A 23,573-nucleotide genomic window follows, 5' to 3' on the forward strand; every position below is an offset into this window, starting at 1 on the left:
GTCTCTGAAGAGACAGCATTAATGCAGTCTTTTCCCACAAGTGTCTCTTCAGAACTGCTCAAGGTGTTAAATGCGTGATCTGTGTATGAAGTATGTTGCAGAAGGACTGAGTGTCCAACACGGGTCAGTGACAGTGGGTATTAAGCTTGAACTTATGTTGATTATAAATAGCGATATGAGAGGCCACATAAGGAATTCAGAACACAGCTGAGCTCATGTTCAGTCACTCCTGAGACGCTACAGACTGTACTGGGTAGCTCTTTATTGATTATCTCATGGATAAAAAGAGATACTGTTGAAACTGCATCTTCCTCCTAATTTGGGGAGGATAGGCTTACCCCTGACACACATGAGACTATTTTGTTTAGTCTCAGATTTTGCTGCTCTTGAACACTGGCTACAGGTTTTTTAACTTGTTTGTAGTCCTGGAGATGAATGTGTTGGGATCTCATGGGGAAATGCCTTGTCCACAAACAGTGTATTAGATTCTGCATTTTATCTGTTAAAGGTTGTAAAAACTGAAGGGAGACTTCCCCCCCAAAAAAACCCATGGACTTTAAATCTTACTCTCTAGGTGTACTAAAAATATTCTGGGTATTGTTGCTTCAGGGTGGTTTATGAGACAGGAATTGGATCAAACCCTTTTATTTTAGTTCAGTGTTTAAGAGCCTCTTAGTAGTTTGCTGGTGGGACGTTAGTGGGGATGAAACCACCTGTAAATGCAGAGCAGACCAGGTGATGTGCCCCTTCCTGACTGTGGTAAGACAGCTTGTCTGTCCTCGCTCTCCCAGAGCTCCCTTCCACTCCAGCGGAGTATTTAAGTTCGTGCTCTGTTCTGTAAAGAGTAGCACAGGTCTGGGAAGAACTCTGAAGAGGTGCTTGTACCGCGGGGCAAGAGTGACTGCTACTGCCAGATTGCTGTCTAACCCGGGCTTTATTTGTCCTTGAAACCATTCTCGGGCAGCCTGTCCCGTGAAGAAGTGTGTTTGAATACCACTGTCCCTTCTGGAGTGTGTCCTGTGTGCGGTGACAGTGTGTTGGGCCGGCAGGTGACGATGTCATAGCACGGGGCTGGAGCCTGCGGCTGTGAGGGGCTGGTCGGCGCGGGGCCTGCCCGGTCCTGGCTGCGGCTGGGGGTCGGTGCGGGGTCCGGCCGGCCCTGGCTGTGGGTGGGCCTGCTGCCCGGCCCGGCCGGCCCTGGCTGTGGGTGGGCGCGCTGCCTGGCCCGAGGAGGTCGGTGCGGGCCCGGCCGGCCCTGGCTGGGGGTGGGCGCGCTGCCCGGCCCGGCGGGGTCGGTGGGGCCCGGCGCGGCGGCGGCGCTGACCCCGGGGGCGGGGCAGGCCAGGCCCGCATCTCCCATCGTGCCCCGCGGTGGCGCCGGCGCGGCAGCCGTGAGCAGGCCCCCGCGGCGCGGTGAGGCGATGCCGCAGGCCGGCGGGCAGCCCCCGGCCAAGCGCCTGCGGGCGGCTCTCCCCCCGCGGCCCGCCATGCTGCCCGCGCCCCCGGCGCCGCGCCGCGTCCCGCCGCACGCCGACTCGCAGCGCCGCAGCCTGCCCATCTTCCAGGCGCGGGGGAAGCTGCTGAGCCAGCTCCGCGCCCTCGACAGCGCCATCCTCATCGGTGGGTGCGGGGATGGGGGCGGCCTTTCCTCGGGGGGCGGCCCGGCCGCGCTCCTCGGGGCCTGACCACGGGGCTGCCCCCGGCGAGCCCGGCCGCTGCCCACGGGAGGGGGGAGGCGGGCCCGGTGTCGCTGTCCCCGGCGCGGGGCTGGCGCCGGGCCCGGTGGCCCTGTCGGGGCCTGTCAGAGGTGCACAGGAGCGGTTTGGGTGTAAATCTGGAACGTGGTTAACTCGGAAATGTTTTTATTCTTCAGCTTTGATGGGTTAAGGCAGCTGGGGACTTAATTTTTATGGAGAGGGCAAAAGTATATACAATCTTATTTCCATTTCACCTGGATTTAGTCAACTTAAAGCCAAATGGCAAAACCCTACTCTCTGGGGGGTGCCTCACCAGCTACATTTTCAGGGGTATTCACTAATTAAATTATGCTTTCGTTGAGTCCAAGCTAACAAGCTTTTTCTCTGACTTTCAGGAGGTGAAGACATACACCTTCCCACCTGGAAGTCTAAAAGCTCAGCATTTATTAGAATTGAATGAAAACCGCTATGTATTTCACTCCTGCAAGCAAACCCTTAAAAATAAAAATCAGTCGTAGTAACTGATAAATGCGACTGTACTTACCTCCTTTCCTCTGCATAATCCTGAGGTTGTCATTGCTGCTTGCTAAATGTACGCTACAATACACCACTTAAAATTTTGCAGCTGTAGGGTGAGCTAAAAAGCTCACTTGTGATTTTTTTCAGCCTGCAGCTGCAGTGCTTACAATCTGGCTTGCCAATTCTCTGCTTGGTGGCCATCCTGAATTTTTCATGCTTCTTCCTCCTCTTGTTAGTTCTCACTGCACTGACACAGTGGCCTCTGTGCTGTTGCTCTCTTGCAAGGATTGAGAGTACAGGGCTCTTGTTTCCCAGCGCCTCACGCTCTTTCATGTAGAGAAATTCTTGTAACAGGCCAATAGAAAGCTGAAGGGGATCTGATTTGAGTTACAAATGTGTTTTAAGCTGTTATAGAATGTGCAGGAAAATGACAGTGATGTTGATAACATTCTCTGCTCTTCCATGCATTTGTGCTTCAAGAGGGTTTCACTTGCAGTGCCTCTAAGCACTGTTCTTTGTGCCACGTTACGCTGTGCCTAGTAAGTTACGCTTTTTGTTGCCAGGGCTGTGGCTGGTGTTGATGGTAGCTGTCTGTGTGCCTTTGCTGGTTGTCATCTTTGGTGGAGGGGTCTACACAGGTTGTGTTGGAAATACACCTGGGGGGAAATGGGATAGTATTTATAGATGTGCCACCTGCAGTGTGGATGGAGAAGATGCTCACCTGAGCCCGAAGGGATGGTCTCTGATTTCAGGAAGGCACAGAGAAAGGCTTGCTGGCTTGTTGGAGCCCAGAGTGCTCCTCTAAGAAAGTCTCAAACTTTAATGTGCCGCTTGCTGTTGTGGCAAAATTTTTTTGCTTGAATTTGCTTACAGCTTTACTTTGAAACTTCCTAGTGCGTAGTGTGAATATACGGATAAAACTAAATCAGTGTCTATTCCTTGCTCTGCCTGATTATCTTTTTAATGTGTGCTGTGTTACCCAACAAACACTTTGTATCTGGACAGACTGAGATATGTTTCTAAACCAGAATGTGGCTGGAGAGAACCCGGGTGAAAGGAGTTTTGTAGAGGAGAGGTCACGCAACTAGAGCGAGGCGTTGGGTTGTATCTCTGGCCTGCCACAGCTTCATGGCGTGACTTTGGGCAAGCTGTTGAACTTCTTCCTGTCTTCAGCCTCCCCATCCTAAAACATGGTTAAAAGTTAACATAAAAAAACGAGTTGGAACCTTTCATTTGAAGATGTTATAAGTGGGAAAAACTATTCCCTTGATGTTCCTTAGGAGAAACGGGCTCAGGGAAGACCACTCAGATCCCTCAGTACCTCTATGAAGTGGGAATTGGCCGCCAAGGCATCATTGCTGTGACCCAGCCTCGCAGAGTAGCAGCTATAGCCTTATCTACCAGAGTCTCAGATGAGAAGAAGACACAGCTGGGGAAACTGGTAGGTTGCTTTACAGTGTCTTTAGAAAGTTGGTTTAGTACCGCAGTGTCAATGAGGCTGTATCAGGGCCTAATGGGTAAGATAAAAAACAGCTGCAGGGGTAATAGGCACTCTTCATTTAATAATATGCCTGAATGGAAAAAAATGGCTGTGTACCTGCTTTTGTGGCTCGGGGGTGGGGTGTGTGTGTGTGTTTAACTCTGTTGTATTTTACTACTTGATTATTATCTGTGTTCCTCTATTTGAAAAAAATAGTTGTTAATGAATAAAACAAAAAATATAGAGATATTGCCCTCTCTTGTTGCTCCCAGTATCAAAAATCACTGTCAAGGAGAGCAAAGTGCTGGATCTATGCAGATCTGTGAATCTGTGGGAGAAGAATGGAGGAGAAAGATTTTACCTAATGTAAAACCTTTGGTGAGCCTCAAGCAGTTTCTAGCAAGGGAGGAAGGAAAGCAAACTTGGAGCGTTCTAGTTGGGAAAAAGCCAGTTGGGGTACAGCGTTGAGAGCATCCTTTGGGTGGATTTTTAGATTTGCAAGAGTAACTGCTCACAGACTGCAAATACACTGTTACGCTTTCCAGAGCTTCCTCGGGGTTCTAGTTGGCTCTGTCTGAAGCACTGACCAGGGTGCTTTGTAGTCTTTCCTTGTGTTACAATGGTAATGAGAAATACAAGTAACTTTGTGCTTGTGCTTTCTGTAATGATGGCTGCCATAGGTTGGCTATACTGTACGCTTCGACGATCTTACATCTGATGAAACTAGAATCAAGTTTCTAACAGATGGAATGCTGCTTCGCGAAGCTATTGGGGACCCTATGCTGCGAAAGTACAGTGTTGTCATCCTAGATGAAGCCCATGAGAGGACGATCCATACCGATGTACTCTTTGGAGTGGTGAAAGCTGCACAGAAGAAACGAAAGGAATTGGGCAAACTGCCACTAAAAGTATGTGCATCCAGGACAGCAGCGAAGGGCAGGGATGGGGCTTGGACTCTGAGTGCAATGGGTATCGCCTGGGCTTTTCCAAAGTGTTTGAGATTTCAGTCTTGACTGTTTTTCTGTTCCTAAAAAATCCTTTTTAATCTGAATAATTAAGGCTGGCCAATTTACAATGTGTGGGCCTGATATGACACATCTGAACAAGGTATCTGGTCACCTCTGTGTTGCCTTTTTTCCTAAGAGCTGTTGGCTAGATGCATTGCTGGGTGCTCTCTGTCTGATATGACAGCTGTATGACATGCTCACACTGGGGAAGGAGATCTGTGTTGGGTGGACATGTAATGGATAAATTTGTGAGTACATGATGAAGTGTGTGAAAGCATGTTGGTTTTGATGGGGAAGGCATGTAGCGAACTGGTAGGGTCCTGGTACGGTCTCATTCAACAGACTGTTCTACAGCCTAGCTTTGTGGGTACTCAGCTCTCTTTATTAAATGTCAGAAAAGAATTTTAACGCGTCTTTGCTCATTTTATCATACCTACACGTTACGCACAAGTAATATCAAAGCTGATAGCTTTAACAAGGTAAGATCACTCTCTTCTGTCCCAAACTGTGTGTGCTTCTTGCTGTTCCAAACATGCAGCAGTCTCAGCTGAGTTTTGGCTAGTCTTGACTTGTAAATGTCCTGCTGGATCAAAACTGTAGTGGTAACCCATCTCATGCTTCATACTGAAGGTGATCGTCATGTCAGCTACGATGGATGTTGACCAGTTCTCCCAGTACTTCAATGGAGCTCCTGTTCTTTATTTAGAAGGCAGACAGCACCCTATTCAGATCTTTTACACCAAACGGCCTCAGAGTGATTACCTCCAAGCAGCACTGGTGTCAGTCTTCCAGATCCACCAGGTATGGCGGTCTCATCAGGTTTGTGCCTCTCTGGGGGTGTGGATTGTTGACAGGACAGGTTACTGTGGCAGAAGAGGTGGCTTGAGCTTGCTGCTACCAAATCAGAGATGTCCCTGAGGTGCTCACTGCATCCTCCAGGAAAAGTGGATAGTTGGTGAGCATCTTGGGTTAGTCAATTGGATTGGCTCAGGGGAGGGCTTGACAATTGTTGGTGTTATTCCAAAAGTAAAAGAAAGATTGGAAGCAGTCAACCGTAAAGAGCCTTGGGTTGTGGGGGATAATCCAGGCATAAGGTGACAGTAGTGTGAAGGTAATTCTAATTTACTGTCGAAGTGTAACTGCAGAGCAACTAGAAACCTACTAAATGGCTTATAGGCATTTGTGACTAACGTTTGAATGCGAAACTGCCAGATGGTTATGTAATTTAATTAAACCGCGCTTAATGCTTCAAAAGTAATGCTGCTGTTAGGATTTTGGGACTTGTACATCAAGGCTGGAGTTGAAAGGAAGCTGCTAAGCAAAGCTCTCTGATGTCAATTCATACCTAATACCTAAATGTTCTTCTGACCAGAGTTCTCTGTTTACTGGCTTGTCCCTGGGTGCTTCCTGGCTCTCTCGTTCGCATGTCCTGGACAGTTATTTAATGAAACAGACACGTGACTTTAAGCGATTCCTCCATCCTGCTAAGACTCAGTCCTGCAAAATGCGGTTTACTCTTCACTTCTGGTGAATGCATTGGGAACTTGAGGCTGTTGCATACCTTGCACCACATGTGCATCTCTTTTTGCTTCCTTACCTGCTTTGCTGACTTGCTGTCAGGCCGACATCTCTTTACAATCTCAATTCTCCCTCCCTGTCCAAACCATCTTAATTCTCACTTGCATTTTCCTCTGGCTCCAGGAAGCACCCCCTTCTCAGGACATCCTGGTGTTTCTGACTGGTCAGGAAGAAATTGAAGCAATGACCAAAACCTGTCGAGATATTGCCAAGCATCTCCCTGATGGCTGCCCACAGATGATAGTGATGCCTCTTTATGCTTCTCTGCCCTACTCTCAACAGCTCCGTGTCTTTCAGCCTGCCCGCAAGGTGAGGGAATGTGATGGGTAAACAGGATGAGTTTGCTTGCTTGCTTGCTTCTGTGAGCATTTGGAAGAAATGAGGAATTTAAGGGGTTAAAGCAGTCAGCAGTGATAGTAGGTAATAGTCTGCACTGTCCATTGACTTTAGGCTGAATGGTTCCAGTGTGATATAAGACAGTGCAACTGTGATGGTATGAACAGATGTATATGATAAGTCATCTGGGATCATAAAAAGAGGGAAGGATTAAGGGGAGTGAAAAGGGCAGAGGAGTTGAAATGTGCCCCATTTCAAAGGAATTTTATGTCCATATCACAAAAATCTAGAGCAGTTAATGAGAAAAACACTAAGAAAGCTAAAAACCTGGGCATATTTGGCAGGGCCATGAGAAAAGGAAATTGTGCTGCATCAGGTCCTTTTGTACCTATTTGGCAGATAAATAAGAATACAGGCCTTGTACTTGTGCCAGAAATGAAACAAAAATGGTTTAAAGGCATATTGGTAACAGCTGTCCTGAGTGGTGTATTTTATTGCAAGTGTAAGCACATATTTTAGAAACTGATTAGAGATTATCTTAATTTATGAGAGCTGGCATAGCCAGCATAGTGTGTGGTCATAACATGCTGCAGTGATATGTAGGTTTGGCCCATGCTGGCCAAAAGTAGCAGTGTTTCTTCATTGCAGCTAATCTAAGGTGGCTTTTGACTGGCTTTAGTTTGCTTTTCCTTCCAGGGCTGTCGCAAAGTGATCCTCTCCACCAACATTGCAGAAACCTCCATCACCATTGCGGGAATAAAATACATTGTGGACACGGGCATGGTCAAAGCAAAGAAGTACAGCCCTGGTGAGGAATTCTAAGGAACGATGCAGAGATTGTTTTCAGTTTTGTAGAAGTTACTTGAGGCAATGAGCCCCACTGAGAGCTGATTTAAAACACCCTCTGCACCATCTAAATTAATATCCTAGGTTGTAGGTGTGGATTTTGGCGTGGGTTTGGTTGTATTTTTGAGTACCAGCCATGTGGGGGGGTATAAAACCTGTCAAATACGAATCTCCTCTGTCGTGTGCTGTGTCCATGAAGTTAGCTTTGCTTCAGGGTTCTTACCGAGTAAAGTCTGAGCAGTATTTGAATGGCAGGCACTGGGATTTTTTGTTGTTAATCCTGCCTGTTTTTCAAAGCTGTGCTTTATACAGACATTGACTGAAGTGATGCTGTTCCATACACAGAAACTGGTCTGGAGATGCTGGCAGTCCAGCGGGTGTCGAAGGCCCAGGCTTGGCAACGCACAGGGAGAGCAGGGCGAGAGGACAGTGGGACCTGTTACCGGCTCTACACAGAGGACGAGTTTGAGAAGTTTGACAAAATGACAATACCTGAGATACAGAGGTGAGGACAGAACCCTGATACTGTCATACTTCTTGCCACGCCTTTTTTATGTACTGTTACAGATGGAGATGTGTAAAGAACTGAACAGAAAAAATGGATCTAGGGTCTGGCTGGTTGACTTTTAAGAAAATTGAACTGTGGAGACTAAACAGATAAACTAGGAAGCATTTGCGCAGGGTGGATAGTTGGTCTCTGAGTCTCTGAACGCACGTGGGCAATAGTTCTTGACTTTCCTCCAAATCTTGGACTCGCCTCTTACCTTTCCTGGTTTAGGAATTAAGGCTTCACCAGCCAGCATTGCACTAGTCTCTGTCAAGTTGCAGCACGGATCTGAGGACTCCATCTCAGCTTATAGGCAAAGAGAAGAAAAAAAGGGATTTTTTTTTTTTTTTTTTTTCTAAAAAAAGGCGAGAGCAATCTTAGTTGTTTATTCTGCCTGTGCAGGTGTAACCTGGCCAGCGTGATGCTTCAGCTCCTGGCCCTGAGGGTTCCCAATGTGCTCACCTTTGACTTCATGTCCAAACCATCTCCTGGTAAGTGGTTACAAAGGCAGCCTTGGAAAAAAATGACAAATAAGTCAGAGGAATTTCTTAAAACTAATGTCTTCAGGCAGGCCATAGAAGATGGAGATGAAAGGTCAGAGCTGTGAAGGAGGAGCAGTCTTCTCTGCTGCATCTTCTCCTGGTGGTCCAGAAGTCTCAGACTCATTCAGTGCTCACTGCTTGTGCTCAGTCTCATCAGAGCAGCCATAGTTACGGCAGAGAGCTGGAAATTATAGCTTCCAAACAGGACAGGGAGCGGTTCTGAGTCATAAAGAACATGAAGGTGTGGCTTGACTGCCAAGGAAAGCCGTAGAGAACCTCACACAGCCTCTGCTCAAAGCTAGATGTGTCAGCTTTAGTTTTGCCTCTGTTTTTGCTACTTAAATTGGAAAAGGTAATTGTTCCACTGGATAGAGGGGGATAAATGATAGTTTGGGGCATTAATTTCTCTAAACGGAAAGTACTTGTCCCTCTGGCTAGGGGAAGGAGGCAGTGATGGTACCAGCTGATCCTTCGCAGCCCTCACAGCCTGAACATCCTTGTTTTGACAGATGCTGTTCAAGCAGCGATTGAGCAGCTGGACTTGCTGGGAGCTGTGGAACGAAAGAAAGATCAACTTGTCCTAACCCCTCTGGGAAGGAAGATGGCAGCCTTTCCACTGGAACCAAAGTTTTCTAAAGTAAAGACTACAACTACAGAAAAATTAGCTGATTTTTATCTCATGTACTCTCCCCAGTACCACTGGCATTTCCCTTTTAAAACTCTTTAAACGAGGTCTGGAATTTGGGGTGCCTGCAGCTGTACTAGCATATTTGCTATACATTAGTGAAGCACAGCTTTATTTACAGCAGCTGTGCTGGTTTGCTTGTCATTTGTTTAATTCAGGGAGATTTTTTAAGAGATAATTTATTTCCTCTGGCACCTCTGAAGCTGAAACGAGACTAATTGCCTTGCAATTTCCTGGATGGCTGGTAGCACTGCTGAGCAGTTTCATGAGGTGTCTGATGCTGTAGTTGATTTTGGTCACCATGTTTGTACTGTAAATGAACTTGCCAGTCTCAGGAACAAGCATGACAATTGTTGTTAAAGGTGCGTGGTGGGCCCGTAGAAGGACTTACAGTTGTCTCTAGGTCCAACTGTTTATGAAATTGTCCTAAACAGTGCTTGGTAAAGTTCCTGGGCTGCCAGTGAGCAGAAAAGTCTGCCCATCTGAAGTGGATTTGGTCGACCAAAGATCAGTTTTGTTTTGTGATTTGCAGACCATCCTCGTGTCCCCCAAGTTCCACTGTACAGAAGAGATCCTGACCATCGTGTCCCTGTTATCAGTGGACAGTGTCCTCTACAATCCCCCTGCCAGGCGGGATGAAGTGCAATCCATCAGGAAGAAATTCATCTCCAGTGAAGGGGATTATCTTACCCTGCTCAGCGTGTACAGGGCCTTCAAAAATGTTGGTGGCAACAAGGTAGGATGCTTCTGGGGATGCCAGTGCTGTCTGAGCTCGTGGTGGTGAGGAGCTTTTTTTTGGCATACAGTGGAGTGATGTCTGCATCTTTCATGGCTAATGCAGTATGCATCCTTCTAAAGCAAGGAGAAGAGAGGGCCTACACAGCCTTTACAACTGGGTAATTGGAGAAAGCTGTTTGAGTGCCAAAGGTTCCTCCAGAAAGCCGTACCAAAACTCATTATCAAAGCTTCCTGAGGCCAGTTCTGTAATCAGAGCCTTCTCTTCCTTCCCTGGTTCCAGCTGGAAACAGGAGGGAGCTTGAGAGTGTTGAGACTTTCTGATAAATACCTAAACGTGCTTTTTGGCAGGATTCTTTGCAAAAACACTGAGCATATTTGCAGGCAGATTTTGATTTATGCTACCCTATAAACTTGTCAGTTTTTATAGATCTCTAGGCTTGTGTACCCGTTCCTTGCAGCATCTGTCATTCTTACGTCATTTGTTTTCACCACCTGTGGGATAGCAAGCGTTGTTTTGCAGCACTCAGTGGTCTTGCAGAGCAATTCTGAGTGGGAAGAGAACAACATGCTGTTTCTTAGCACTGTGGGAGGGAATGTACACAGAGGAGAGTAATCAGGAGTAGAAATATGGCCAGGAAATGGGTTAGCACCTTTTCTCTGACAAAGATTTTGTGCTTGGAGGATTCTACTTTTCACGGTGTCCAAGGACTGCCGTGCTGCTTGGGTGAAGAAATGGCCCCTTCTAACTGCTTGTGTCTCTGCTGCAGGTATGGTGCCGAGAGAACTTTGTCAACTGCAGGAACATGATGCTTGTGTTAGATGTCAGAGCTCAGCTCAGGGACATTTGTGTAAAGGTAACTTGTTGCTATACTGTATTTCTCTGTTTCACCTCTTTGTCTTTTTTTGTTTGTTCCCAAACTGATTTTGCTGCGTAATAGGTCCTGGGAGTGAGAAAATGTGGTTACATTTCCAGTCTCCTGTGAATAGTCAGGTAAAATTCCTGAGTCTGTAGCTGCATCCCAGAATCTCAGAGCTGCAGGGCTCACTGAGTCAAGGAGACGTGGAGAAGCAGAGCTCTGGCTCTGGGAAAGCCTCTCAGGTAGAGGACAGTTTTTCCTAGCGGGTTTTGCTGCTCTAGCGTAGATGTGACTGTGCTGTGTGTGCCACTGAGTGATGTCAGCCTCAGCAGCCCATGCTGACTGGCTTCTTCACAGAGCCAGGCATTCAGTTGGACAGCAGCTTTCACATCAGCGCTGTCCCTGCCAGTCACAGAGCGTAAGGCGCAGCGTGGGAGCTGCTGCTAAATCGCTTGCAGCCAGTATGTGACACGGAAGCCACCGTTTGGCATCCCTGTCCCACTGCAAATGCTAGTTGGCCTAAAACTTGCTCCCAGAAGGAAAGTCTCAATCCATTCCATGGCACATCTTTTGTTTGCTATTAGTCTGGATTAGCCTGAGGTCTTCCTGAGCTGAATTCCTAGCGGTCCTTTTGTATTTCCCATGCTAGCAGGGTTTCTGACCCAACAGTGCCGTGGGGCTGCGCATATGTACTCGCTTACTCTTAATGTCTCTCGCTGCTGAACAGCTGTCGATGCCCATCGAGTCCTCCCGCTCAGACACTGGGAACATCCGCCGCTGCCTGGCTCACAGCCTTTTCATGAACGCCGCGGAGCTGCAGCTGGATGGCACCTACAGGACAGTGGACTCTCACCAGCTGGTGGCCATCCACCCCTCCTCTGTGCTCTTCCACTGCAAGCCCGCCTGCGTGGTTTACAATGGACTGCTTCACACCAACAAGTGCTACATGCGGGACCTGTGCGTGGTCGATGCAGACTGGCTGTATGACGCAGCACCTGACTATTTCCGCAGGAAGCTCCGAACAGCCAAGAACTGACCTCTGAGTCTGGAGCCAACAGGGCCAGGGTTTTTAGGCTCACCCTAAAAGATTCCTTTTTGTTTTGTAGTGAATATATGGGAGCAGTAGAGCTTTGCCTTGCAAATCAGGTAAAAACCCTACAGGAAAACAGCTTCTCTATGACAGCCAGACCTCACAATCTCTGTGGCTTAGAACAATCATTGTTTTTAACAGTTAATCCGTAAAAGGGGAACGTAGTACTCTGTGCGTGTATGTGATAAATCTATATGGGGGGCGATGGGACGGGACAGGGAGCTGATATCAGATTCCAGTTTTTAACACTTACTGAAGTTTAACAGGCTTGTATGTAAGGAAGTTAAATCCTAAGAGCTCTTCTGAGCAGACTTGCTCTTTTTGATGACTATGCTTGTATCCTCAGCAGGTTTTATTGGGGGGGGAAAAGGAGAAGATGTTTTAAATGTCTACATACAGGGGAAAAAAATGCCTTTTTTTACTATTTCTAGAAGGGAGGTTCTACTGTCTTTCACCTCATCAAACATCTTTCTGCCTGCGTGTCATGTTCACAGTCTTATTTGGGACCATATGAAGGCCAGTAGTGGGAATGCCTGCTTGCACAAGGCCTTTGCTGCTTGTGTCTAAGCCTCAGGGGCTGGCAGTGGTTTCTTGGAGTGGTTGTCCAGCTGCCTGCATGTTTGGCGTCATCTTTGTTGACCCTTTTGCTGTTAGGGCATGGTCTTCCTCAGCAGATACTTCTGGCTTTTCTGACTCTTACCCGTGCAGTTCTAGCTTTGGAGTTGGCACGCCATCCACAACAGCTAATCAGGCTAACTTGAGGAAGACTGAGCAAAATGAGAATGAAGATGTGGTTTAGAGATTGGACTTCCTTTAAAGGTCCGTGATTCATCAAATCTTTGCATCTTCGGCTCTGACACCAGTGCTGCTTCCTCCTTCTGCCTCCCCCAACCCTTGCCAGTTATACTTTGGTTTTCCATTAGAAATTCGGAGCTTGACGTTGTCAAGAACCATAGATATACTTGTGTCTGTTACTTGGTTTTTCTTCCACATTCCCTTGGCATCTACCTGTCCCTTTTTTTCTTGTAAGAGAAAAGTGGCAATTCCAAACTTAATAGCCATTTTAAATACTGTAATTAAGAAACCAGTTCCACTCCAAAGGAAGAACTTGTTCTTTAATGTGAAGGAAAGTTGATTTATTCCATTATCGCTTTGTGTTGGTGGGGGGAGAAATGCAAGTTGTTTTTAAATGATATCCTTTGTGCTTTTAAAATAACCTCTCTGGCAGAGGTGACTTCCAGTTTCAACAGCGTCTGTTGACATAGGGTAGTAATTTATATAGATTTTCGGGTGAGTTTAACTAAAGCAGGTTAGCTGTCTGCAAGGGTGGGAGGGGAAGCTGCTGTGCTCATCGTGCAGTGCCATTCTATAAGACAGTGGGGACAGTTGACGTGGGCTGTGATAGGATGGTGGTGTTTAGTCCTTGTATCCCTTCAAATAGCAATTAAAAAAAAAAAAAGCAGCGTGTAACACACTAATTAGGGCTGCTCAGGGTTGCAGTCATTGGGTGTTGGCAAGCCCTTACTCCAATTGCCCGATGGGGAAAGCTGGTGCCCTTTGCTTGTGATCTGTGCGGACAAGCAGCATTTGCTGTGTAATAATTTGTCCTTTCTGGTCACACGCGTCACAGTTACACAACACATTGTGTACTGTGTCTTTTCTTTGAGCTCCAGTATTGGTTTACCTTGGGTTTATCTTTGAAAACAGAACTGGAGCAAATACCTCTTTGGTTTGGTTTTGTTTCTTTATTATTATTTTTTTAAACGGGAATGTCACTTGTGCTGATCTGCAAATTGCTGTTTCCCAAAGAACGTAAGTAGATACCCAGCATACCTGGAGTGGCTTCATCTCTCAGCCTGTTCCTAGGAAGGGTGATGCTGAATGTCTGCGAGGGTGCTGTGGAAGCAGACACACATCCCTTTGTTTTGTCCCTTTGCAATATTGTCCTTTGGTGGCTTGAAGAAAAGGAGGAGGGAAAAACAACCTGAGTGGGGCATAGGCAAAACTTGCTGCTTCAGTATGTTATGAACAGCTGCAGTTTTAGATTGGTATTTCAAGAGTATGCAATGCTCACGAATTGCAGGGAATTATCAAAGCATTGTATCTGTTTCTTTACAGAGTCTGTAGGGGAAAATAGAGTATAAGCACATCTTGTAACTGTTTAAGGGAGGGGGATGGGTGTTTATTTAGAACTGATTTGTATATTTTTCCCAAAATAAAAAAAGTTATGGCAAAAATCCAAGGTCTTGAGCAGCATTTTGCAAGACAAAAAGGCAGTGCGGGTGGCAGGACTCTCGGGTCCAAGTCCCAGCCTTTTCAGTTCTTGTGGGGGTGTCTCCAGGGTGGGCAGTGGGGGTGTCAGCGTGCGGGGGCAGGGGGGTAAAGGTAAGATGGGAAGGTGGGTGGCTGAGTCTGCGCTTCGGGTGCGGAATGGACCCTGGGGTTGTGTGTGCCGGGCTCAAACACCAGTGTGGGGCTGGGAGTAGAAATCCTGGTCCTCTGGTGCAGGGAGTGGGGGGATGCCTCCGGTGCGGGGGGTGCCGTCGCTGCTCTCCTGCTACAGCCTGGCGGTGAGCTGCAATGGGCCTTCCCTGCTTCCATTCAATAGAGCGCAATGGCGCCAGCTTTTAGCCTGAGGGAGCGCTTTATGGCAGGGTAGCAGTTCGGCTTAGTTAATCTGCCTTCTCAATTATCTATTGCTAAAGAGGAAAAGAGAATAAAAATGTTTTTTCTGAACGAACTTCTGGGGTGGTGCCCGACCATCGGGGCGATGTGCGGCGTCCCTGCCCCCCCCCCCCAACTCCTGCCCATCTCGTTTCTCATTGTAAAACAGCAGCCGGGACTCGAACCCGCGCCCCGCTCCCCGCCGCGGGGGCCGCCGGGCCCGGAAGTAGGGCGGGTGGTTCCGGGGCCGGTGTCCTCCGCCCGCCCCGCCCCACCGCGCCGCCCTGCCCCGCCGCACCATGCTGCTCGCCCGGGCCCTGCGCGCCGCCGCCGCCCTGCGCCCGCCGCCCGGCCGCCTCTTCTCCTCCTTCTCCTCCTCCTCCTCTCCCCGCACCCTCCTGCCGCCGCCCGGCGCCACGCCGCCGCCGGTGCGCTCCCTCTGGCAGCTGGGCGGCGGCGGGTGGCGGACGGCGCTGCTCCGCCCGCGGCGGGGCTCGGCCGGCGGCGTCTCCTGCGGCTGCGGCGGCCTCCACACCGAGGGTGAGCGGGGGGCGGCGGGCCGGGGCTGAGGGGAGCGGGGGCGCCGTGAGGGGGCGCCAGGCGGGCACGTGCAGGGCGGGGGAGGGGGAGGGGGGGGGGGCGCCTGCCCTCACCGGCCGTTTCCCGCCAGGCGACAAAGCCTTCGCGCAGTTCCTGACGGACGAGATCAAGGAGGAGAAGAAGATCCAGAAGCACAAGTCGCTGCCCAAGGTGTCCGGCGGCTGGGAGCTGGAGGTGCACGGTACCGAGGCCAAGCTGGTGCGGAAGGTCGCCGGGGAGAAGTAAGTGTGGGCCCGGGAACGGCTCGCCTCGGCGGCCCCCCGCTCCCCGGCCTGGGCCTCCCCTCCCCCAGCCTGGGCCTGGCCTCCCTGGGCCTGGGCCTGGGCCTGGCCCTCCCCCTGCCCCCTCCGGCCTGGGCCTGGGCCTCCCCTGGTCTCGGCGGCCCCCTCCCCTGGCCTGGGATCCCCCCTCAGCCTTGGTGACCTTCCACCCCCATCTCAGCCTGGGCTCCCCCTCCCCAGCCTTGGTGGGCCCCCCCCTGCCTCTGCAGTAACCCCCCGGCTTTGGTGCCCCCCCAGCCGTAGCCATATTGCTGCTTGTGCTCACACTTTCTCGCTCCCTGTCCAGGCTGTGCAAACCAGGTGTTGCAGAGGCTACTTGTTTTACCACCCTGGGTCAAAAGTTTCTTTCAGACTTTTTGTAGCTTTTTTTTTTTTTTTTTTTTTAAAATACAAGCTTGCTACTGTCTTGTGTGTTACCAAGTTTCGTGTAGTCTTCCTGCATGAGAAATAACAGTTCAGGCCACTAAAACCTGAAAAAGGCTGGTTTGTGAGAGCAGTTGGAGGAAGCCAGCTCCGTTCAGGTGTGTGTCTCGGCCTCTAACTGCAATACCTAGTTTTGGTCACGGTGTGTGAGTTCAACACCAGCAACGCTGTTCCTCCACAAAACCTTCAAATAGAAGAAATTCTAAAGGCTGTTTTTTGAGGGTGTTCAAAGTAACTGTTTCTTTTGAAGGGTAACGGTCACGTTCAACATCAACAATAGCATTCCACCCTCGCTTGATGATGAAACACAAGAAGAGCAGAAACCTGATCAGCAGGAGGTAACTCGGTCTTGATGGACACGCAGAAGGAAGCCTTAAGTGTTCAGGGTTTTTTTCACCTCTCACTTGATCTTTGGGAGCATTAAGTCACAAAATGGAGATTTTTTTCTGGGTAGTGGCTGTGACTTTCCTCTTTGCAGCAGAAAGGTAGAGCAGGGTGAGAGGGTTCTACGAGGAGAAATGAGAGCAACTCTTGAGACCTTACAGGGGCCTTCAGGAAAGCTGGAGAGGGACTTTTTACAAGGGCATGCAGTGTTAGGACAAGAGGGGAATGGCTTTAAGCTGAAAGAGGGCACATTTAGATTAGATATTAGGAGGAAATTCTTTACTGTGAGGGTGGTGAGGTGCTGGCCCAGGCTGCCCAGAGCAGCTGTGGGTGCCCCATCCGTGGCAGTGCCCAAGGCCAGGCTGGATAGGGCTGGGAGCAGCCTGGGCTGGTGGAAGGGGTCCGTGCCTGTGGCAGGAGGGTTGAAATGAGAAGATCTGTAAGATCCCTTCCAGCCCAAACCATTCTAGTATTCCTTGATCTTTTTTTGCCTTTGCAACCCCCTGCATTAAATATACTGTGGCTTTTACTTAGTGTAACTCATAGTGCTGGGGTAGGCAATGTCAATGAAACACAAAGCTATTCACCTGACGTTACTTGTGTGGTTTTGTTGGACAGAAGTGTCTCACTCCTGTTTAATAAAACTCTGTTAGTAAAAATACTGGTAAAAACTGTAAATGAGCAATATAATTTGAGGTAGATGGCTTCATCTGCAGGGGTACAGATGCCGAATGAGTCAGGAGTGCAGCTGCACCGTGTGTGGTTTGTAGCAGTAAACCTTGCGCTTCCTGAAGGGCACCATTTATTCCAGTGCATCGCACTCAGCTGGGTGGGATGATGCTGGGGACAGTCGTATGTTGCTTCCCCTCCCAGATGTGGCTCTGTCCACCGAGAAGGTGCAGTGCACCTGACTTGTGCACACATACATGCGTGTGGCAGCCTCTGTGCCCTGCCTAGTTTCCTCCGTGAAGGAGGGCAGGCAGGAGCTGCTCCTGCTGTCAGAACAATCAAGAGTCTCTTACCAGTTCCTGTCGCTTTGAGGGCCCCGTCCTGGTGAGCTGCAAGCTCTCTGGGTTGTCGGGGAATGGCAGGTGCTCCCACCTGCTATTTTAGACATGTGCTTAGCTGTGGAGAAGGGGCTGAAGGGCTGCAGGCGAGGCTGAGGGAAGTTGGGGTTGTCCTGGCCAGGTCAGAGACTCCAGAAAGAGGGTAATGGGGAACAACCTGCGCTGGATGGGCTGTGTTGCTGAGCTGGGCTGTGATTGCTTTGGCTCCTGTTCAGATTCTAATGCTGATGCAACTGTTCTCTTATTTAGCCTGATCTTACATCAACTCCAAACTTTGTCGTGGAAGTAATAAAAGATGATACAAAACAGACCCTTGTTCTTGACTGCCATTTTCCCGAAGACGAGGTGGGTATTAAACTGGTCATGTGGCAGCCACAGCAACTCGGCTGTGACTTGCTGCACATTTCCTGCTTGGCTGTAGTATAATTGTGCTGCTTGTCTGAATCTGCAGAAAAGCAGTCTTTTCTCACCACTCTTTTTTTGGTTGTTTTTTTTTTGTAACACTAAAGAAAGGCTTTGTGTTTGCAAGAACACTCTTCAGGCAGATGTTCCATTGCATTCCTCACATCCTGACCTGGTGTTTCTGTTCAGCTACTTACTGGCCTGTTTTTTGAATTATATTAGAGAAGGGAGGCATGGCTAAACTTTGCCAGAATGGCCAAAACAAGATAGATTTGGTTTAGTGTGCCAGTAACTTGCAGATCTCGTTGTTGTGAGTTGTCACAAAGAGAAGTAGGGATTAAAAAAAAGGGGGGAGAGGGTAAAGTTGAGGGCTTTGGTTCATGCTGATTTTCAGTTTATTTTGTAAACCTTAACAGATCATTTACACAGCCTGTCCTAGCTGACAAAGGTTAGACAGATGTGTGAAGACAGATCCAGGATAACTCAAGAGGTTTTTACATTTTTGTGAAAATCAAGCTGCTGATTTACGTTGGATTGCTTCTGGTAGCACAAGCCAGGGGACTGACCCCTTGGAGGATTTCCTGCATTCTCCTGCATGTCTGTGCTTGCCTTCACAGGCACATGTCGAGAGCAGAGGCACCTCTGCTTTAGTACTGGTCTTGTGGTTTTGCTTGCAGTGTAATATTCCTAGCTTTGGGTTGAGGTTGTTGAAGGTGCCCGGTGATGAGAGCTAATTGTACGACTTGCATCTCATTTCATGTTTCAGGTTGGCCATGAAGGAGAGGAGGAAAGTGATATTTTCACAATTCGGGAGGTCAGTTTCCAGCCCACTGGGGAAGCGGATTGGAAGGACACCAACTACACTCTCAATACAGATTCCCTTGACTGGGTAAGCGCTGCTAATAGGGCTGGGGGCTGCAGGGGGCCCTTCAGCTCATCTCGCCTGGGTGGCTGTTTGCTCCCAAGTTACAAGCCCTGTCCTGGATGTCTGAGATAGGGGATTCTCCCACTCTGCCCTGGCTTGTCGTGACATAGCGGTTCTGCTGCAAACTGAGGGTTAGTAGGTGGTCCCCACTATCGTGCAATGCTGGTGATGTGACTGACAGTCAGAAACGGACATGTTGAAACTTGTTCTGTTCCAGGCTTTACAGGTTGATTTCCTAGCAGCTATATTACACTCTGTAGGTGTTTTGACACTTGCTCAAACATCTTTTGATCTCTGTGTTTAACAATGTAGTTTACCAGATGCCATGTGTAGATGCCTTTGTTTTCTGGGTTTTCCAGGTATTTTTTAATAGTTTTGACACTAAAAACTAGTATGTCCAAGAATCTGGCATCTGCTTAGAAGTTCTCGATACCAGGCTTTCAGAAGCATAGCTCTTAGTTGGAGGCTGTGTATCATATGGTTAAAACTTTACTCCTAGAGTGTATGTCTCTTTGGGACGCATTCATGTTAAAGTTGGTTAGTGTGCTTTATAACACCCCATGCTGCTTTTATTTTTCTCTCCCTCACTTGACTTGAGACAGAAAATGAACTAAAAATGTGTATGATTTGTGATCTGCTTTGTGATCTACTCAGTGAACTACTCAGATTACAGAAGACTGAAAAAAAAACCCACAAGCAGAAAACTCAAAAAAACCCTCAAGAAGGGCATGACTGGTATTACTTACCATTACTGTACTAAACAGTGATAATGACTCTGTTCTCCTGAGGAGCAAGGGGGGAACCCACAAGCATTAACATGTGGAGGAGTTACAACAGTTAAGTAGGATTAAAAAGAAAAGAAGCTGATGCTTGTAAAAGACTTAGTCTTTCAAATATTTACATCAGATACCTTTCCAGGCACTTAAACCAGCTCACCCCCAAGGCCATAGCTTTATCCAGAAGGGACAGGCAGAGCTTGGCATGTGTAACCTTTAACAGACTTTACCTGTGGGCTCTTGCTGTCAGTTGATATCTCCAGGGTGCAACTGGTTTGTAATGTTGGGTTTGGGTTCCTGTGATTGAGTTTGGATGGCCTGTTCCGTGGCCCCTTCCCTCCTGTTAGACCTGAGGCCAGGCCTGCCGAGAAGGGGATGGGGAGCTGCCTGCTCTCCTGGGGGAGGTGGGCCTGATCTTCCTGGGAGAAAGACATGCCAGCTGCAATGGGACACTTTAAAAGCACCCCCTATCCAGGTGCACTCTGCTAAGGAAGTTTCCTGTTCGTTGCTTGCAGGCTCTGTATGATCACTTAATGGATTTCCTGGCTGATCGAGGAGTGGACAACACCTTTGCTGATGAGTTAATAGAGCTCAGCACTGCACTGGAGCACCAGGAGTACATTAAATTCCTTGAAGACCTTAAAAGCTTTGTCAAATGTCAGTAGGTTAGGCTAGGAAACTTATCTTCAAGTGTGCATATTCCACAGCGCTGCTCCAGCCAGCAATACCCAAATATATCTTTACAGCAGACACAGAGAGTGAGTAACTTTGGAGAACAGAAGAACGAGGATTCTCACTTGTATATGGGGGTTTGTATTTATGTTGCAGCCCCGATCAAGATCTCTGACATCCTGGTTTGGAATTGCCTCACCCTGCCTGGTGGGTTTTGTACAATTAATGAATGTGAAGAATAAAATCTGTTCAACATATCACTGAAAACTGGTGGTTTCTCTTCTTCCTGCTGTTCCATTGCTGCCAGAGAGCTGCTGTAAAAATAACACTAGCATTTATGCTTGAGCTGGTGTCAGTACAGCTGCTCACAGAGCTGTTGCTGCAGCCATGGTGTGTGCTGGCCTGGAGTTTCCTCCAGGGGAGAGCTATTCCAGTCCAAGGCGAGCTGTGAGATCACTGATGCATTGTTAAAGACAACATGAAGGCTGAAACAAACCAAGTATATTTATTTCAAAACATACTGTGCCATGAAAAGTGCAGGTCAAGGCATTACTACTGCCTTTCCGAGTATTTTTGACACAGCAGTTACAAGTATATACATAAAAATATTAGCAGCTCTGGGTGGGGTTTTAGTCTTGAAGTCCCTCCAATAAAAAAGCAGCAGCAGCTGAATCGGCTTACAGGAGAATCGTCCAGGAGTCACACACCTTTACAAAGGTAAGTGGAACAGAGAAGCTATAGTAATGCATAAAATTAATTACTCGTGTTCAAAATTATTTGAAGCGCTTTGCTCCTAACACTGCCCTCACAGTGATTTTACGTAAGCAACAAAGCTAAGAAGGTGACAGTTGTAGCTGGAGCCAAAGGGATGGTGTGTGTTTTCTAGGAGGTACAGGTGAGGCTTAAACGCAAGTAATTTTTAAAAAACTTTTGTGAACCACTTATCAGAACAGATACTCCACACAAGACTTGGAAGTTGCTGGTTAAGGTGTGAGAAAGATAAGGTACTAAATTTGACAGCCCCTTGGAAGATTCCCTAATCCAGCAGGTTTTTATGGTTACTGGTGGCCAAAAGTAAAGCCACTTCCAAGGAAGTTTGTTGAAAAACAGCAGTGCAAACCCCTGGGATCAACAGACTCGTGGTTTCTGCATATGTAACGGAGAAGTGGATCCAAGCAGAGATCCTTTCCAGGAATGTGACATTTCGACTCACCGGACAGCTCATGAGAAGACTGGCTCCTTCCTCCATTCCGCTGGTAACAGCAAACTCTGGGTTGTGAAAGCACCTGTGACTGTGCTCTGTTAGTGTGTTTTCTAGAAGCACCCGAAGCTTCTCTTCGGTCATACCCTGAGGAAAAATGGGTTAAAAGATCTTAAGTTGCTGGCTATAGCTTAAAGCTGCCTCTTTGCAGCGGCTGACAAAAGTGGTCACATTTAACATGTTACTCACAGCACAGCTTACCTGTGTGGTGATGTATAACCCACACTGGCAAGAAACCAAGTGATCGCTCACGGTCAGGTTATTCCTAGGAAGAGCATACAATGGGCATCGTCACAACAACCAGTTAGCAAAAAACCTGTTAGATTCAGGAGATCATTGCTCACTTTTTTTACTTTGTGGGAATTGCCACTAACAGCAGCCTCTCTTTGCCCACTGTTTTTGCCTGTTTCTAAGCCCAAACTGCTGTAGGGGAGCACAGAACCTCATGCCAACACCAAGGACTTTCTTACCTCCTGCACACAGGGCAGATGACCTTGTCACTGGCATCCAAGCCATCAAGCATTGCATTGAGACATTCTTCATCAAACTGCAGGCTTTGCTCATACTCTTTTATAGCCAACTGTTCTGCAGCGACACAAGAAAACACCCTTAGGCATTTCTTATGAACTTAAAGCAGCACATCTATAGCTGCCAGGCAGAGGGAGACGGGGGCAGCCACTAGTTTCTAACAAGTTTTCTTTCTTTGGATCAGATTTCTACACTTGAGAAACCCATTCCTGCTAATCCAGTTCTTCCTACGGCTCGATCTTTAGCCCATGTCCAGCAGGTGAGTCTACCTTCCACCCAACAATTTAGAAACATTCTGAGTTGATTTATATGGGTTCCTATGGCTCCCGAACACCTCAGTCCTGTTCCTCTAGTCTCCTCTTACTAGCTTCTCACAGACCTTAAAATGCCACTTAAACTGTCAGAGAGGGTCTTGATGCATGAAAGGCCACAGAGAATTTCTGAGGCAGCTCTTCCCCTGTATCACTTGGTATACAAGAACCAAGGAAGGCAGCCTCAGCTGGTTTGGATTACTAGGGAGTCAGGAATATGACAAATCAAATAGGAGTCAGAAAAAGTGTAGAGCCATTACCTTGCAAAATCAGCTCTTGCTGGATCTCTTCCAGTACCGCTAGCTCATCGGGGTCCTCTAGCATCTGAAAGGTGCATCGGTCAGTGACTCTCCCATTCCGGCTACTTTCTCACTTAACTTCCAGCACCTGACTAAGCTGTCACTGTAATGTAAATTCACTCTGCTTATTATTCTGCCTGGTAAAGCTCCGTATCTGGAAACCCACGTGCTGTGGAAAGCGATCTGTGCTATAATCACCTGTGCAAAGCCACCACAGATCAGAACACAGCCTGTCCCAGAACTTGCTTTTTTAAAACACTGAAATTTTACTCCCGTTCTCAGGAGTGGAAAGCAAGAGACCAGCTTTAAAAACTCCAGGTGAGGAACCCACCCTCTGCAACCTATGAAGAAAACGAGGACGCTGCCTACCCGTGAGCCCGAAGGCGAGCCCTCCCACGGCACGGCACAGCACCCCGCTCCAGTTGTGGCAGCGGGAAACCCCGACTCCAGGCAGCGAGAGCGCGGTCGCAGCTGCCGGGAGATGCCTTTGCCGTGCCTGCGTTAGGCACAGCGCACGCCGATGCCCCCCGTGTGCACTGACCTGCACCAGCAGCTCCCCTCCCCCGAAGGCCGGCAGGCTCTGCCACTCCTGCTCCATCACCTCCTGCACCAGCAGCGCGCCCGGGCCGTGTCCGCCCGCTCCCTCCCCGGCCCGCCGGTACCGGTCCAGCAGCTTCGCCCGGCTGCTCCTCAGCCTCTCCATGCAGCGCTTGGGGGGGGAGCAGAGCACAGGGAGCCCGTTAGGGTGACTGGGGGTGACAGCTCCCGGCCGGGAGGCGGCCGCGGCCCTCACAGAGGGGTCGCCTCACCCGCCCGGCGGCACCGAGGCCGGGAGCGGGCAGAGCCCCCCGCTCCGGCACGCCGGGCGGTCCCCGGGTGCGGGCAGAGCCCCCCGCCCCGCCAGCCCTACTCACCCGGCGGTAGGTCTCCTTCCAGGGCGGCACGGCCGGGCCCCCGCGGTACCGCCGGCGCGGCGCCTCCATGGTGGGCCGGCAGCCGCAGCGCCTCTGCCGCGGGGCACGCCGGGAAATGTAGTCCGGCGCGCGGCGGGAGCGCGC

The 23,573-nt window shown here is 48.9% G+C and overlaps 3 protein-coding genes across 4 annotated transcripts; 2 read left to right on the top strand and 1 right to left on the bottom strand.

Annotated features, from left to right (window-relative positions):
- Positions 1 to 1,379: 1,379 nt before the first annotated feature.
- On the top strand, positions 1,380 to 11,874 carry DHX33 (DEAH-box helicase 33). The gene is made up of 12 exons (XM_055714922.1): positions 1,380 to 1,620; positions 3,497 to 3,657; positions 4,377 to 4,604; positions 5,334 to 5,504; positions 6,405 to 6,590; positions 7,314 to 7,425; positions 7,809 to 7,968; positions 8,413 to 8,501; positions 9,062 to 9,189; positions 9,770 to 9,973; positions 10,743 to 10,829; positions 11,560 to 11,874. Exons 1-12 carry the CDS (start codon positions 1,422 to 1,424, stop codon positions 11,866 to 11,868), a joined length of 2,034 nt encoding a protein of 677 aa, XP_055570897.1. The 5' UTR covers positions 1,380 to 1,421; the 3' UTR covers positions 11,869 to 11,874.
- Positions 11,875 to 13,322: 1,448 nt separating this feature from the next.
- Positions 13,323 to 20,373, top strand: C1QBP (complement C1q binding protein). Of its 2 annotated transcripts, none has more exons than XM_055714956.1 (6): positions 13,323 to 13,734; positions 15,257 to 15,407; positions 16,141 to 16,228; positions 17,591 to 17,686; positions 18,510 to 18,632; positions 19,960 to 20,373. In XM_055714956.1, the coding sequence occupies exons 1-6, from the start codon at positions 13,692 to 13,694 to the stop codon at positions 20,107 to 20,109; spliced, it is 651 nt and encodes a 216-aa protein (XP_055570931.1). In that variant the 5' UTR covers positions 13,323 to 13,691; the 3' UTR covers positions 20,110 to 20,373. The 2 variants fall into 2 exon arrangements, with proteins under 2 accessions (XP_055570931.1, XP_055570928.1); XM_055714953.1 differs by lacking the exon at positions 13,323 to 13,734 and adding an exon at positions 14,847 to 15,126.
- Positions 20,374 to 20,595: 222 nt separating this feature from the next.
- RPAIN (RPA interacting protein) lies at positions 20,596 to 23,561 on the bottom strand. The gene is made up of 7 exons (XM_055714961.1): positions 23,430 to 23,561; positions 23,057 to 23,224; positions 22,477 to 22,540; positions 21,848 to 21,962; positions 21,579 to 21,642; positions 21,330 to 21,464; positions 20,596 to 20,823 (listed from the first exon to the last, which is right to left on the bottom strand). Exons 1-7 carry the CDS (start codon positions 23,496 to 23,498, stop codon positions 20,794 to 20,796), a joined length of 645 nt encoding a protein of 214 aa, XP_055570936.1. The 5' UTR covers positions 23,499 to 23,561; the 3' UTR covers positions 20,596 to 20,793.
- Positions 23,562 to 23,573: the final 12 nt, after the last annotated feature.

The sequence above is a fragment of the Falco cherrug genome, chromosome 1 (genome assembly GCF_023634085.1).
Source record: "Falco cherrug isolate bFalChe1 chromosome 1, bFalChe1.pri, whole genome shotgun sequence".
NCBI classification, from domain to species: domain Eukaryota; kingdom Metazoa; phylum Chordata; class Aves; order Falconiformes; family Falconidae; genus Falco; species Falco cherrug.